Source organism: Papio anubis, chromosome 1, assembly GCF_008728515.1.
Source record: "Papio anubis isolate 15944 chromosome 1, Panubis1.0, whole genome shotgun sequence".
NCBI lineage: Eukaryota > Metazoa > Chordata > Mammalia > Primates > Cercopithecidae > Papio > Papio anubis.
The window spans coordinates 38,653,935-38,669,893 of NC_044976.1; the positions used below are offsets into that span (position 1 = coordinate 38,653,935).

The window sequence follows — 15,959 nt, forward strand, 5'->3', positions numbered from 1 at the left end:
TAATTAGATAGTAACAAAATGTGGTATGATTTAGAAAAAGTAAAGGGTGGCCAGGCACAGGGGCTTACTCCTGTAATCTCAGTGCTTTGGGAGGCCAAAGTAGGAAAATCATTTGAGGCCAGGAGTTCAAGACCAGCCTGGGCAGCATAGTGAGACCCTGTCTCTTTTTTATTTCATTTATTTATTTTTAGTTTATTTTTTTCAGATGGAGCCTTGCTTTGTCACCCTGGCTGGAGTGCAGTGGCAGGATCTCGGCTCACTGTAACCTCCGCTTCCTGGGCTCGTGTGATTCTCCTGCCTCAGCCTCCCAAGTAGCTAGGACTACAGGCACGTGCCACCATGTCTGGCTATTTTTTTTTTTTTTTTTTTTTTTTTTTTTTTTTTTTTTTCCTGACTCTTTACAGCACTCAATGACCCATCTCTACAAAAATAAAAAATTCAGCTGAGTGTGGTGGCTCATGCCTGTGGTCCCAGCTACTTGGGAGACTGAGGTGGGAGGATTGCCTGAGCCCAACAGCCCAAGGCTGCTATGAGTTATGATCGTGCCTCTGCACTCCAGCCTGGGTGACAGAGCAAGACCCTGTCTCAAAAAAAAAAAAAAAAAAAAAAGAGCGAGGAAAAAAAAGAAAGGAAAGAAAGAGTAAAGGGTAAATGAAAGTTCATAGCCTTTAAAAAAAAGTCCTTGTCTTTTAGAGGTATATGCTGAAGTATACACAGATGAAATGGTATGATATTTAGGACTTGCTTCAGAATAATCCAAGGTTGGAGTCGAGGGGCAGTGGGTGGGAGTAGAGCTGAAACAAAATTGGCTAGGAGTTGATAATTGCTGAAGCCCATGGTTAATTATGCTCTGCTTTTGTTTGTTTGAAATTTTCTATAAGGTAAAAGCCAAAAGAAAGGGTAGAAGAGAGATTACAGTCGTGTTTAGACTGGGGAGCCAAGGAAAGACTCCTTTGAGGAAGAAGCATTTCAGAGGGTCTATTACTATCTAGACCCTCGTGATGTATAGGAGTTGGCCAGGCTGCAAGGGGCATTTGGCAGTTAGGGAGTTTTTTAGGCAGCAGGAGCAGCATGTTCAAAGGCCAGCAAGCCCTGAGGCACCATGTTGGTGCCTTGAGGAAATGAAAGAAGGCTGCTGTCATAGGAATTGAGAGGCTGCGGAAGGAGGCATGGGCTAGACCTTTAAGACCTTGGAAACCATGTTAAGGATTTTGTTTTTTAATCCAATAGTAATAGAAGAATTTTAAGTAGCACGAGGTAGCTCTGCTTCTTTAAGAGCTCAAGTTGGCTGTTGGTGGAGAATGGTTTTGGTTTGGGCTCGAGGGAGAAGAGAATGTAAAAGTGGAGAGAGAGCTATTAGGAGGTTATTGCAGTGGTCCAAAAGAGTCTGGTGGTTTTAGATTACAGAAATAGTTATACAGATGGAGAGAAGAGATACTGATTTGACAGATATTTTTGGCTTGGTGATGTGGGGGCTGAAGGAGAGAGAGGTTTTATGATGCATAAATTTCTGGCTGACGCAATGGAATGGATGGAGGTGTAGTTGACTAAGATGAAGGAAAAAGGAAGAGATTTTGTAGCAAGAGATTGAGAGCTTAGTTTGGAATATGCTATTCAGAAAATGTACACCAATTTACATATTTACCTCTGTGTATAAGACTACATGGAAGGTATTTATATTTAGAGGTCTGATCTGTACAGATTTGTGTTTTAGAAAGATTATTCTAGTGGGATTCTGGAGACTAATTGCTTGTTAGTCTGTGAGGTTTTTGAATTGAGGTATCTCATTTTTATTTTCTCTGCCTTTGTATCCCCAGTACTTAGCAGACAAAGTGCTTGGCACATAGGTACACAATAAATAATGTTAAGAGAATGAATGCTGGCCAGGCGCGGTGGCTCACTCCTGTAATCCCAGCACTTTGGGAGGCTGAGGCGGGCGGATCACAAGGTCAGGAGATGAGACCATCCTGGTTACCACGGTGACACCCCGTCTCTACTAAAAATACAAAAACGAAATTAGGCGGGCGTGGTGGCGGGCGCGGTGGCGGGCGCCTGTACACCCAGCTACTTGGGAGGCTGAGGTAGGAGAATGGCGTGAACCCGGGAGGCGGAGCTTGCAGTGAGTCGAGATTGCACCACTGCACTCCAGCCTGGGCGACAGAGTGAGACTCCGTCTCAAAAAAAAAAACACACACACACACAAAAAAAGAATGCTTATAGGTGAGAGATGAGAAGGTCTAGGTAGAAATGGATAGATTGTGGAAAAGTTTCCAAGATAGATTCAACAGGATTTGGATGGAAGATGGGAGAGATTTTTCTGTCCCTTCTCTTACCCTGCCGTTGAACTTTTTGACAGGTCCATTATGCCAGCAGGTCTAAATATAGGTAGCCATCAATTTATCAATTTTTTTTTCTCCTCAACATTTATTTGTTTGGAATGCCATAGATTAGAACTCAATGAGGTAATTATTATAATATTAATAGTAGCTTGAAGCCCTCCGTCACTCTAGTTCCCGTTTTCTGTCTGCTGAGTTTTCTGTCTTCCAGAGCCTTTCTAATCCTGGCGTTTGATGGTGGGGAAAGTTTCAGCAGCAAGAGGAATTTGCAGCAGTAGTTACTCAGTATGTAGAAGCTGTCCAGAAGTTGAATATAAGTTGGATATTACCTGTATGCTTTCCATTTTACAAATGGAGACATAAGCCCTAAATAAACTTGTCAAAATACATGCAACAGGTCCATGTAAACCCAGGTTTTTCCCATACTGAGCTGGTACTTAGGACAGTTGATTTCTTGACTGATCAACCAAATCCATTTCCATCTACTTTTTTCATTTTCCCTGATCGCTTATTACAGAGTGATTCTATGTTAGTTTTAGTATTGCTTAATGCTGCCCAAGCCTGCTCTTAGGCTCCTGTTGAATATGTTCACTTATCTGTGACCTTGTTCTTGTGTTGTGTCAGTCACTACCAGTTTACATCACTTGCCTATCCTCTTTGCTTTCAAAATTGTTTGGCATATTGCCTCTCAGCATCTCTTTTCATTTTAAATTTCAAAATGGTATCTTTTATATTTTTTCCTTGATTACCATGACCAATATGTATTGAACAATTGGTTTATCTCTCTTTATTGATACATAATAGATATATATATTTTCATGATTATTTTGATACATTCACATAATGTGTAATAACCAAATCATGATAATGGTATATCCATCACCTTAAACATTTATCTTTATGCTGGGAACATTTGAATTACTCTCTTCTACCTATTTTGAGATATATGGTAGATTATTGTTTGCTATAGTCACTCAACTGATTTATTGAACACTAGGTCTTATTTCTTCTAACTGTATTTTTGTATTTTTGGGGTTTTTTGAGACAGGGTCTTGCTCTGTCGCCCAGGCTGGAGTGCAGTGGTGTGATCTTGGCTCGTCGCAACCTCTGACTCCTGGATTCAAGCAATTCTCCTGCCTCAGCCTCCCCAGTAGCTGGGATTACAGACGTGCCACCATGCCCGGCTAATTTTTTGTATTATTAGTAGAGATGGGGTTTCACCATGTTGGCCAGGCTAGCTAACTATATTTTTGTACCCATTAATCAACCTCACTTCATCCTCCATCCCCCTACCCTTTCTGGCTTCTGGAACACCGATTTACTCTCTCTTCATGAGATCCACCTTTTTTAAACTCACTGACATTTGCAGCAACACAGATGGAATTGGAGATCATTATGTTAAAACAATTGGTTTCACTTGCATTTTTAGATTAAATGCAAAATTGCATTACCAGATTAAAGTAGGCTGGCCTTGCAGCAGCAATACCAGGTACTGTGGAATCCAAGTACCCACCACTTAGGCTGACAGCCTTGGGCCTTCTTTCTTTGCCTGTGTAGTGGGGGCATATGCAAGCACAAGGGCAGGGTGGGGGTGTGTAGCAGAGAAAGGGAACAGGTGAGGGTTTAAAAAGTGCATTTTCAAGAAATATTTTAAGATCAATAAAGGAAGCTGCTTAAAATTTCATGTTTTCTAGAAGACTTTGAAATTGGGTCTAAGGTAAATTTCTTCTCTCTAATATTCAGTTCATTTTGGTTCTGGTATTTTAGGACCAGAACTCATATTCCTTTCCAAAAAGAAGCACTCTGGCTGAGCTTGGTGATTCACACCTGTAATCCCAGCCCTTTGGGAGGCCAAGGCGAGTGGATCACCAGAGGTCTGGAGTTCGAGACCAGCCTGGCCAATGTGGCGAAACCCTGTCTCTATTAAAATATGAAAGTTAGCTGAGTGTGGTGGCATGTGCCTATAGTCCCAGCTACTCAGGAAGCTGAGGGAACAGAATTGCTTGAACCCAGGAGGCAGAGGTTGCAGTGAGCTAAAATCATACCACTGCACTCCAGCCTGGGTGACAGAGCGAGACTCTGTCTCAAAAAAATAAAATTAAAATAAAAAGAAGCACTCTGTGGTGTTGCACAGAGTGTAGGTATATATTACATATATGAATGAGTTAACTGGCCCATATCAGGAAGATGAATGGGAAGTGGGTTCTGGAAACCTCATTCGATACCACGTCCTTATATATAGTCCTCAGTTATTGTCCCTCTGTGTTTTAGGCACTGTGAGGTGAATGCTATGGTACCCATTTTATAAATGAGGAAACTAAAGCTCAGTCTCTCAGAAGGTCACACAGGTAATCATTGAAGGAACTGCACTCAAACCTAAGTCCTTACTGGCAGCAAAGATTATACTTTTAATAACTACAACTGGCAGAGCATGGTTGCTGACACCTATAATCCCAGTGCTTTGGGAGGCTGAGGTGAGAGGATTCCTTGAGGCCAGGAGTTCACAACCAGCCTAAGCAACATAGGGAGACCTTGTCTTTAAAAAAATTTGAAAATCAGCCAGGCATGGTGGTGCATGCCTGTAGTCCCAGCTACATGGGAGGCTGAGGTGGAAGAATCTCATGAGGCCAGGAGTTTGAGGTTACAGTGAGCCATGATCTTGCCTCTGCACTCCAGCCTGGGCAACAGAGTGAGAGACCCTGTCTGTAAAAAATAAAATGAAATAAAAGTAACTACACCATTTCCCCATGTTTTCAGCCATATAAGTAACATTTGTCTCTTTTATTTTTCTTTTCTCTAGTTTCAGAATCTTTTGTGGAACATGTAGTTATTCACTAATAAATTTAGTGTCTCAAAACTAAAAGAGACTGAGTATCTGGGATATAACTATCCCTATATTCACTGGGAAAAGGTTTCAGAAGGGATGTCAGGTGGGGATCTGCGGGGGAGAAGAGGCTCTTCTCTGGCTTTTCATGAAAATACAGTTGCCTGTATTTCTGTACTGAGGCCTTGTCAGTGGCTTCAGAGTCACCCCAAGGCTCGAAGTCTTAGCCTTGCATTCCTCAGAAGCAAAACGACTTTAAGTACTCTGGAGTGGGAGCTGTGACAGTGGCTTAGATGATTGGGAATTGCCTTTTCCCATCTTAAGGCCAGGAAGCACACAGTGTAACGTTTCACAGCTGACTTTCAATTTTTAATGAATGCGTTTGGCTTCTGACTTTGTTAGTAAACAAATACATTTTAACTGTCTTATGAGTTCTAGACTCTGGAATCTAGAGCAAAGAAAAAATGCTTTAAGAAACATGAAATATTAACTTGGTGCCATTTTAAATCTTATATAACTTAGATCTTATTGAAGTTCCTTTATGAAAACTGTAACCTAAAATGGATAGACAGCATGCTAAGAAACCCCATTTACGTCAGTTTAGGGTTTTCATTTTGTGTTTGACGTGACACTCTCCCACCTGAAACAAGTGTGCAGATCGTTTTTGTGTTTATAAGATACATGGTAGACCAACTATGTAAATCCATCTAGGAATGTGAGGGGACTAAATATCGTTTTAGAAGATAAATCTGAGCTTGTGATAACGATAAGGCATTGGGATAAAATTTCAGGCAGAGAGCACCACCTGGTGGTAATAAGGAGAATGTGAGCGTTCTGTTGCAGTATTTGCCATAGTAAATAAGTGATATCTTTGTCAAAAAATTACATTCTTATTTGTAATAATCATGTATTCAAATTTCTAAAACTAATTTTCTGCCACATGATTCTAGCATTCCTTCATTAAAACTGCTGTCAAAACCTTCAGGCTGGCCAGGCGCAGTGGCTCACACCTGTAATCCCAGCACTTTGGGAGGCTGAAGTGGGAGAAGTGTTTGAGGCCAGGAGTTAAAGACCAGCCTGGGCGACAAAGTGAGACCTTGTCTCTGCAGTAAATAAACATATTAGCCAGGCAGAATGGCACACGCCTATAGTCCCAGCTACTCCAGAGGCTGAGGCAGGAGGATTGCCTGAGCCCAGGAAGACGAGGCTGCAGTGAGCTATGATGGTGCCACAGCACTCCCTGTCTGGGTGACAGCGAGACTGCCTCTAAAAATAAAAATTGAAAAACCTGCTGGCTAACCAAATAATTGTCTGTGTCCTAAAGAACTGAAGTCTTGTGCTCCTTGTCATTCCAAGCGTAGGTCCTGTTTATCTCTATAGAAAATCGGTGTCTTTTCACCTCTTTATTGCATCCTCTAATTTTTATGTCACGCTTATTTTATGTGGTAAATTTCTGCCAAGTGGGATAATGGAGAAGGAAATATTTCTGAGTTTTCAGTAAGTTTTTGGCAGGTTTCATATGAGTCATTTTTTTTTCCTGGGTGAAAATTATGAAGAGGAGTGTGATAATTTTTCAGAGTGATTATTAGGATGAGTAAAGCTGGCAGGGGATGGGAGCTTCTGTAACAGTTTTGAATTAAAATTCATATTTGAGATTTCTTTTTTGTTGCTATAAGCATCTTTATTATTTGGCAATCTAGAAATGAGATAATTCAGTAGTTGAGTAAAGTAGGGACATCAAGCTAAGGGGAAAGGATCCTATTAAGTTAATGCGAATGCATATTTTATAGGCCTGGGGTTGGGGGGAGGATAAACACAGTTTCAATTACAGGTTGAGCCGTGGACAATCATGCCTTATCTATCTTTCTTCCTGGTAGGAAAACCGAATATAGGCCACCACTAAAAAGTGGTGAATACAGGCCCATCACCACTAATACGTCTCTTGGGAGAGGACTGTTTATATAAGGTGCTCAGCCAAATAGAATATGATATGGCTTTGCACTCCTGGGATTTTTCTTAATATAAGTAACAGTCTTGTAACATCTGCGTTTCAACACTCATATTAGCAGACACTGTAAAAAAAATTGTACCATGCACAAATGCCCACATATTATATAATTCTGTTTGTATTAAATGTCCAGAATTGGCAATCCATAGAGATAAAAAGTAGATTCATAGTTGCCAGGGCTGGGAGGGAAGAGTTGGGAGAAAATGGGTAGTGCCTGCTAATGGGTTGGGATTTCTTTTGGAGTAATGAAAATGTTCTGGAATTAGATAATAGTAATCATTGCACAACTATGTGAATATACTAAAAACCACTGTATTGTACACTTAAAAATTTTAAACTAAAGAAAAGCTGACACGTGGAGGAATGAGTAGAGTCAATAAACAGGTGGTTATGGTAAAAATTATTTCACTTACGTTCTAGCAGAAATGTCTGATAATCTAATATTGCAGTTTAGGCATTGAATGTTGTAATTTGTACTTTATTGCCCTGTTCCTGACTTTCACAGGGCCGCGATGGGCCTCTTGGAACATTGGTGTGTTCATCTGCATTCGATGTGCTGGAATCCACAGGAATCTGGGGGTGCACATATCCAGGGTAAAGTCAGTTAACCTCGACCAGTGGACTCAAGAACAGATTCAGGTACTTAGCCCAAGAGTGAGTCAGCTGCTCCCATATATTCATGTAAAAGGAATTCCAGATGAATTTCAGTCAAACCAGGCCCAAAGGCAAAGATAAAGGAAAATTTAGTTGTTAAACACTTATGTCAAATTCTTGTACCTTAACAGAAATTTTTATTCTTTCTATTTAAGATACAAGTTATTCTACCTATATTTTACCTCCTTAAAACAGAAATAGTCTATGGTCTAGGACTCCATGGGTCCACAAAAGTATTAAGAGGGATCTTTGGGTGATTTTCTAAGACTCTTAGCACTTGCAGGTCTAAAATTTATAGTTTTGAATATTCACTTTTGGTCGGGCACGGTGGCTTAATCCCAGCACTTTGTAAGACCGAGGTGGGTGAATCGCCTGACTCCAGGAGTTCAAGACCAGCCTGGGCAACAGAGTGAGACACCTGTCTCTGCAAAATACAGAATTAAAAAGTTAACTGGGCCTGGTGGTATGTAACTGTAATCCCAGCAGTTTGGGAAGCTGAGGGGGGAGGATTGCTTGAGCCTCTGCAGAAGTGGAGGCTGCAGTTAGCCATGATCATGCCATTGCACTCTAGGCTTAGAAACAGAGTGAGACCCTGTCTCAAAAAAAAAAAAAAAAATCACTTTTTAAAAAAACCTCCAAATCATAGACTTATGGAAATATTTTATTGCTAAAATGCATACATGAATCTTTTAGACATGGAAAATATTTTAATGGTACATAATATTAAAAAGATATCATTTTTGTGAACTCATCTTTTCTGTGATTGTTAATATATCTTTAGACACATACAAACATGGAATTAGATGATAACATTTAAAATTTCAAAAATTTTAAATAAATTTAAACATAATTAACCTTAAAAGTATATTAAATAAGACAATGTATATATTATATTGTTATCATCTTAAAAAAACTGTAACAGCTGGAATGCATACGTGAATCTTGCATGCTGTTAGCTTGGTGGGCTTGGAGTGAGACTCCTAAGTTAATGAGTCTGGCTGACCTAAGAGCTGTACCTTGATATAGCTTCATTATTTTTTATTCTCTTCCTACATTGAAAAGCTTTAATTTTAATTTTTTCTTTCTTGGGAGTAAAAGGGAAGCCCCCCCGCCCCCCAAATCCAGTTGCTAAAGTTGGTAATGGAAAAAGAGGTTACTCTTAACGAGAAAATGGCTTTAGAAATTGCTTTAGACTGTATTTATAGTTGTATTAAAGGTCTAAAAAGGTGAGTTAGATTTTTCAGTTACACTTTACTCTGTCTTATGAAGGAAATTGTATGCCATGAAGATATTTGGGGATTTGGAGACTTAAAAAGCTCTTGGGATTTATCCCTCACAAGTGTTTAGGAGTCTACTTAAAAGCCTAATGGGAAACACATTTATTGGAATTGATTAATAGTATAAACTCAGAATGGTAACACTGATCATTGCCTGCCAAGTAGACATTTTAATTGGTAGCTGTGTATCTAAGACTGTCAAATGAGATCTTGATTTATTACTGAATTAAATGTATCTTGGTACACAGGTATTTCAGTAAAAGGAACCTATGGAGTAGGGGGAAAGACAGCTTGGGGCAAATGATTGGGAATTCCTAGTAAGGTAGAGAGAATCATGAATTGGAAATCAGAATCTTGGTTCTGACACTCTCTAGGTTGGTTCTTCAATTGTACAGTAGTGGAATTGGGTGAGAAGTTTTTCAGTTCTTTCTTGATCTGACATGCCATGTTTCTACATTCTCTTTGGTCACAGTGCATGCAAGAGATGGGAAATGGAAAGGCAAACCGACTTTATGAAGCCTATCTTCCTGAGACCTTTCGGCGACCTCAGATAGACCCGTATCTTTTCTGGAGCAACTTAGAAGGCTGAGTGGTATTCTGATGTTTGGAGAGAGTCAAACAAGACTCCAGTCCTGTAATGTGACTGGGTCATCTCTATGTGGATTAGTCAGTGTCCTTGCTTGTCCTCTGTCCTGCAGCCAAGATGCACAAAAAGCACATGTATTTGCGAATGTCAGAATTGTCATATGGTGTCACTTGAAGAAGACTCACTCTGGAATTAAGACTGCAGTGATTTCACTGTGTATTCTTCCATAAAGTTACATCTCCACTAGTTTATTTTGGACCTCTGAAACTATTGTTTAATTAAAAATAGTAGTTTATTGTGCTCTGTTAACCCTGGCAGTCAGCAAAATGGCCATTCATTTTTATCATCTTTTTATGTCTTGGGTGAAAGAATTAACTGTTGTTTACCAGTTTATCAATAACCAATAACTTTCTTCCACCATCTGTTCAACAGAGATAGCACCTAGGACACAAAACCAAATCCCCTAAAGGCAGTGCTTCTCAAAATGTAGTTTATAGATCATCTTGTTAAGGTTCTTTTTTTTTTTTAATGGATTCAGGTGGAACCTGTTAAACACAGATCTGGGGCCTTGCAGAAGACCCACTGGTCAGAATTTGGCAGTGGGGCACAAGAGTTTATGTTTTCAAGGGGTACTTACGTGCCTTTGTTTGAGGCCTATTGACCTAAGTGCTTTAAAATAGACATTTGACTGCTTTACCTATATTCTAGAACAGCCACAGATGTATAGCCACCTCCAATGTCAATTTGTAGATTAATTCCACTTGCTGCTATCATTATGCTGAAGGAAAAGCATAGGAAGTAAGGATTCCCTGCTGTAACTGTGAAGGAAGCATTTTAAGGCTTTGGTCAGAGAAATTGCATATGAACAGGCAGGAGCCATGTGGGGAAACCAGGCAAGAGGGAAGGAGGAGAACAATGCTCCATGGAACACAATTGACCTTTTATCTTCTTACTGTTTGAGAGGCTTATTTGATTCATCCTTAATAAGCTTTTTGCAGAGCTGTCGAAGGATTTATTCGAGACAAATATGAGAAGAAGAAATACATGGACCGAAGTCTGGACATCAATGCCTTTAGGGTTGGTTATACATCTTTCAAGTTTTGTCCATAATAAGTAATTTGCTTATTAAATCAGGCCAGAGAACACTTTGAAGAACTGCTACCAAAACACTCCAAAACCATCTTTTAAAAAATGCAAAAGTAGACCAAGTGTGGTGGCTCATCCCCTAATCCCATCACTTTGGGAGGCTGAACTGGGAGGATCACTTGAGCCTAGGAGTTTAAGAACAGCCTGGGCAACAAAGCAAGACCCCCATTTCTACAAAAAATTTAAAAATTAGCCAGGCATGGTGGTATACACGCCTGTAGTAACCAGCTACTTGGGAGGCTGAGGTGGGAGGATCACGTGAGCCAGGGAGGTTGAGGCTGCAGTGAGCTATGATTGCACCACTTTACTCCCGCCTAGGCAACGGAGTTTGACCCTGTCTCAAAATAAATATTTAAGCAAAAGTAAAAAATGCCAGTTACTGAGTCAAGACCATGAGATATCATGAAAAAAACTTCTGCCTATCAGTGAATTCTTTGCCTTAACCTGTAGTTAGAAGGTGTTACTGATGATTCCCAGTTTTGAATTATTTCTTGAGATGGACATGTTACATATAGTAGATCAAATAAAACAATATAAGTGTATATGTACTACACATATATACTTTTTTCCTGTAAATGAAATCAACAAAAGTAGGTGCAATTAAATCACCAGTTTCCTTCAGTTTGACCAATGTATATTTCCAGCATTACCTGCGGATAACCACTGTGTTGGTGGACTGATTGCCAATGTGACCCTTGTTTCTGAGAAGGGTTTCAGAGGGAGGCTGACTACCAGTTTCCAAGAACACATTCCACCCTAGGCATGTTGAGAATCTGCAATACAGTGTATGATAACTAGAACAAATATAACACATGGGGGACAGACAGCAACAGCATGGTTTCTGAAAGAGGAAAATATGCCTAACTAATGACAACTAATGGAGAACCAATAGATATGACTATTTAGACCTTTAAATAACCTTTAACAAGATTCTACAGAAAATTCTCTTAGGAATAATTGGCTATTTCTCTAGTCACAGAATTATTGAGAGTAAGGGATTCTTCACTTCTAGCACAGGTCCTACCTATCTATCATCTATTCTAGTTATGTAATAATGATATCATAGACAGTGAAATCACTGTTTGCGTGGAGCTCTAAGCCCTTCTGGGTAATTAAAAGTTAAGCTAATTGGAATCCACATCAGATTGATCTTATGAAGCTGTGTGAAAGGGGCATTTAACTGGTAGGTGAATTTCAACACAGGCAAGTAAGTATAAGGTAATACATATAGTTAGGTAAAAATGATTCCTTCTCAACTTTGTATGAAGGACTCTTATCTTGCAGTCATCTAGAAAAGGGACTTGTCAGTATCATATCTGTGCCAAGAAAGAATTAACCCAGTGTGCAGCTACAGCTTGGATGGCATCATCAAAAACAGTTTAGAACCCAAGCACACACATTTCCTTTTATCTATAGAAAACTGTGGTCTGTCTGCCCAGCTCTGTTCATTGTGCCTAAAGATATGAACTCAGATGAGGTCAGCCAAGGGTATCTGAGATAATTCAGATGGTGAAGGAGTAGAGTTGCTATTTGTACACAGCTATTGTAGAAACAGCAGCTCTGCCCTCAGGGTATTCATGATTACGATGCTGGTGTCCTGTACCCATGAAAGCAAGCCCGGTTACTGGATGTTTTTCTTAGGAAGGAAATAACCTCCCATTTACCAAAAATCTATTTCAGAATTTGTTATTTAATGTACTTAGATTTTTTTCATATTCTTGTGAAGATTTTTATGCCAATAATTAATATTTGCTAAGTGAAGACAATTAATATCAAATGAAAAGCAACTGGCTTTGTTAAAAACTATTCTTTTTATAATGGACAGATAAAACATTTTTAACTTAAATGAAATGTCTGTATTAAAGACATACACTTCATATGAAAAAGCTGCATGTATTGATTATAAGATTATTTTAGAGAAAATGAAAATTAAAGTGAAATATCCATGCATACTCTCACTATCTTTGCTAATAATTATCTTCTTGGTGTGTTCCTCTTTCTTTCTATATAGTTTCTTTTTGGAGGCATAATTATAATACAGTTACATAGACTTCTCCTGCCTTCATTCCACTTAACATATATTTCTATGTCGCTTATATGGTATTTATAATTTTTGATTGTTGCATCATCTTTCAGTGAGTAGCTAAATCACTGAAAGTAATAATTTATTTTACCATTTCCCCTCTGTGGCATAAGTGTTGTTATTTAAGGTTTTTTTTAGCATAAATAATTCTGGGGTGAACTTCTTGGTGCATTTAACCTTCTTCGTATTTTGGACTATTTTCGTAAGATACATTACAAGATATGGTATCATCTGGGTCAAAGGATTTCAACATTTGTCTCTTCCTAGTTTTGCCAATATACTTTCCAGAAGTTGTACCATTTGACTCTCTCTCCTCAGCATTGTATAAGAGTACTGGTTTCACTTCATCCCTACCAACATTATAGAAAGATCTTTCGCTCTGCATAAAGTGCATTTTAAATTGCATTTTTTATCACTGGCAAGACGAAACATGTTTTTCATATGTATGCTGTACTCTGTATTCTTAAGATTACTTTGTGGTTTTGTTTTACATTTAGATGTTTATTTGACTTTAAAACTTAATTTTTGTTCTTCTAATCTGTAAACTTGAAATTAAGGTTTATTTTCTGACTGTTAAAAAAAGAAATGACTATTGAGAGGACCTATGATTGAATTTATGATATCACAAAGGACATAAGCTGAGTAAGATGAACTTATTCACTAGTATACCAAGATGAGGGGAGACCTCTCAAAGCATGGGCAAATTAAATTTGGGGCACAGATGGGTAGCATACTGGTAAAATGTTTTAGCATCTGTACATAGCCTCGATTGCAAATATCAAGAGTCATGAGTGGGTTAGGAGGGCGGGTGCCTAAGGTGTTTGGAAGACACATCGTACAGCATTGAGGCTAATGTGGAAGAGGTCAACTCTCATGCTCCACACCAAGACCCCGGCCCTCAAGCTTGCATCAGAATCGGTAGGGATTTGGGCTGTCCTTTTCGGACACTTGGAATTATGATTTATCAAACTATTAGTCACCTTGGGCCCTGTGTTCTTTGTCTTGTTAAATCATTGTAGAAAGAAAAAGATGACAAGTGGAAAAGAGGGAGCGAACCAGTTCCAGAAAAAAAGTTGGAACCTGTTGTTTTCGAGAAGGTGAAAATGGTAAGTTGGGAAGTATTTGCACTGTATGGACAGCCTCAGGTATGTGTATATTTGTGAAAGGGAGAGTAGGAGGCCTCGTGGTGAGTACCATTGCGCCATCACAGCTGGGGCTAGAGGGTTCTGCATCTGGATTGGATCGCCTGCTATCACCTCTGCTCTCCCATTACCAGTTGCTGCCTAAATCTGCTCTGTAAGAGCTTCTCTTTGGGGTCAGATGGGAACTTAGGAAGTGCATCTGTTCCGTCTAAGCAAGAGGCACGTTCCAAGCCAGAATGCCAAGGCCGTGGGACACCTTCTGAGCAGATGCTGTTTCCACATTAGTCCTTCTCTTGTTAGACCTTCTGTACCCCATTTTCCGATTTCAATGAAGAACAGTCCAGAAGTGAGGCCATACTAGACCATTTTAAATGATCCCTTCTTATATTCTTGCTTTGTCATGTTGAAACAGACACGCTTCTTTTTCCACAGGACATATTGTGGCTGTAGTAGTAGAATCTCTAATATAAAAGCTTGGAATCTTGGGAGAGAGGACTTTACTTACTATTGCTTAAGGAAGAGTTTTTTATCATCATTCTGAATCACATTGTCTATAGACACAATCACTAGTGATATTGGCAGAGTGAATTAGGTAATCTTTAAACCAACCTCCCTTTCGGTGTTAAAGTAAAAGGTTTTCTAACCACTGGGAGATTTGTTGGCTCTTGGCTCTTGTACCATCAGATACCTACCTTTATTCTTGGCTTTTCCTGGGACCAAAAACTGCTGCTTCTGTTGGATCCCCTGTTCTGTGGTTGTCTTGGTTTCAGAAAGATCTGTCTCTTCAGGACGCCAGACAATCACAGGCGATATCTTTGTTTTTCGCTTCAGGTTTGGTTTATGCACTTCTGCCTCCTGACTTGATTCTTTCACCTGACACTTCCTGAGTTTCATTTCTTTGGTAACTCTTTTTGAATAACAGTAGCCCTACCCACAAGAACACCGTGGCTTTACAGTGGAGATGGGAATAAAGAGTTCAAAAACACCTGCTTATTTCTTTCTATAACATATTTTCACCTTAGCCACAGAAAAAAGAAGACCCACAGCTACCTCGGAAAAGCTCCCCGAAATCCACAGCGCCTGTCATGGATTTGTTGGGCCTTGGTAAGAGTTGGACTTTTCAGCTTCCATGTTCTTACAAATTTTGATGAATTCTCAGTGACCCTGGAAGATAGGTAGAGATGGGATTCTCCAGTTTTGTCTTCATTGCTAAGACTGTTCTCTCACACTCTTCCTGATCTGTTTTATATCTGAACAGTTGCTCTAAGGAAGTGTTTACCATGACACTTTTCAGAGCGACAGTATGGTGTAGTGGTTAAGAGCATGGCCTTTGGAGCCAGTGTCCCGCTGTGTTACTCACTGTCTATGTGACCTTGGGTAGTTTACTTAACCTCTAATGTTGCTTTCCTAATCTGTGCAGTGAGAATGAGTCTCTACTTCAAAGGTGTTGTTGGAAGGATTAAATGAGATAATGCCTCTAAAGCTCTTAGCCCCATGCCTGGTACATACTGAACCCTCCATAAATGTTAGCAATTTTGCTAAACAGCACCTTTGAGCCTCATGTCACTCCCCTGTACTCCACTCCCTGCCTGCATTCCTTTCATTTTTCAGATGCAGGCTGTTTCTGAGATGGCCTGTGGTCATTTTTCTCTAAACCTTTGAAATCCTGAACTAGTAATTCTACCGTTTCAGAAAGAAAGCATATTGTCTGCCTTTCACAGCACTGATGGTTGCACTTTGTTTCCATCTGCTTCTGCTGACTTAGGTTATTGGCTACTTAGGTTTCTAGTTTCTGTACCTTTCCTTGCTCTCTGAAAATGAACCCTTCATACCTTGCCCTTTAAATAGCCAGAAGGGAGCCAGCCAGCCCCTCACTGCGGTGCTGAAATAGCCTTCAGGCCTG

General features: G+C 39.7%; 1 protein-coding gene across 3 annotated transcripts in view; it reads left to right on the forward strand.

Moving 5' to 3' along the window:
* SMAP2 (small ArfGAP2) overlaps positions 1 to 15,959 on the forward strand; it is a 48,833-nt gene that overhangs the window by 24,075 nt on the left and 8,799 nt on the right. For 2 of the 3 annotated variants that reach the window (XM_003891660.5, XM_021939853.2), the window contains exons 2-6: positions 7,674 to 7,807; positions 9,572 to 9,657; positions 10,684 to 10,762; positions 13,934 to 14,020; positions 15,079 to 15,160. In XM_003891660.5, the coding sequence (XP_003891709.1) occupies positions 7,674 to 7,807; positions 9,572 to 9,657; positions 10,684 to 10,762; positions 13,934 to 14,020; positions 15,079 to 15,160 (468 nt within the window). The remainder of the gene's footprint in view (positions 1 to 7,673; positions 7,808 to 9,571; positions 9,658 to 10,683; positions 10,763 to 13,933; positions 14,021 to 15,078; positions 15,161 to 15,959) is intronic. The other variant, XM_021939858.2, reaches the window with a different exon arrangement.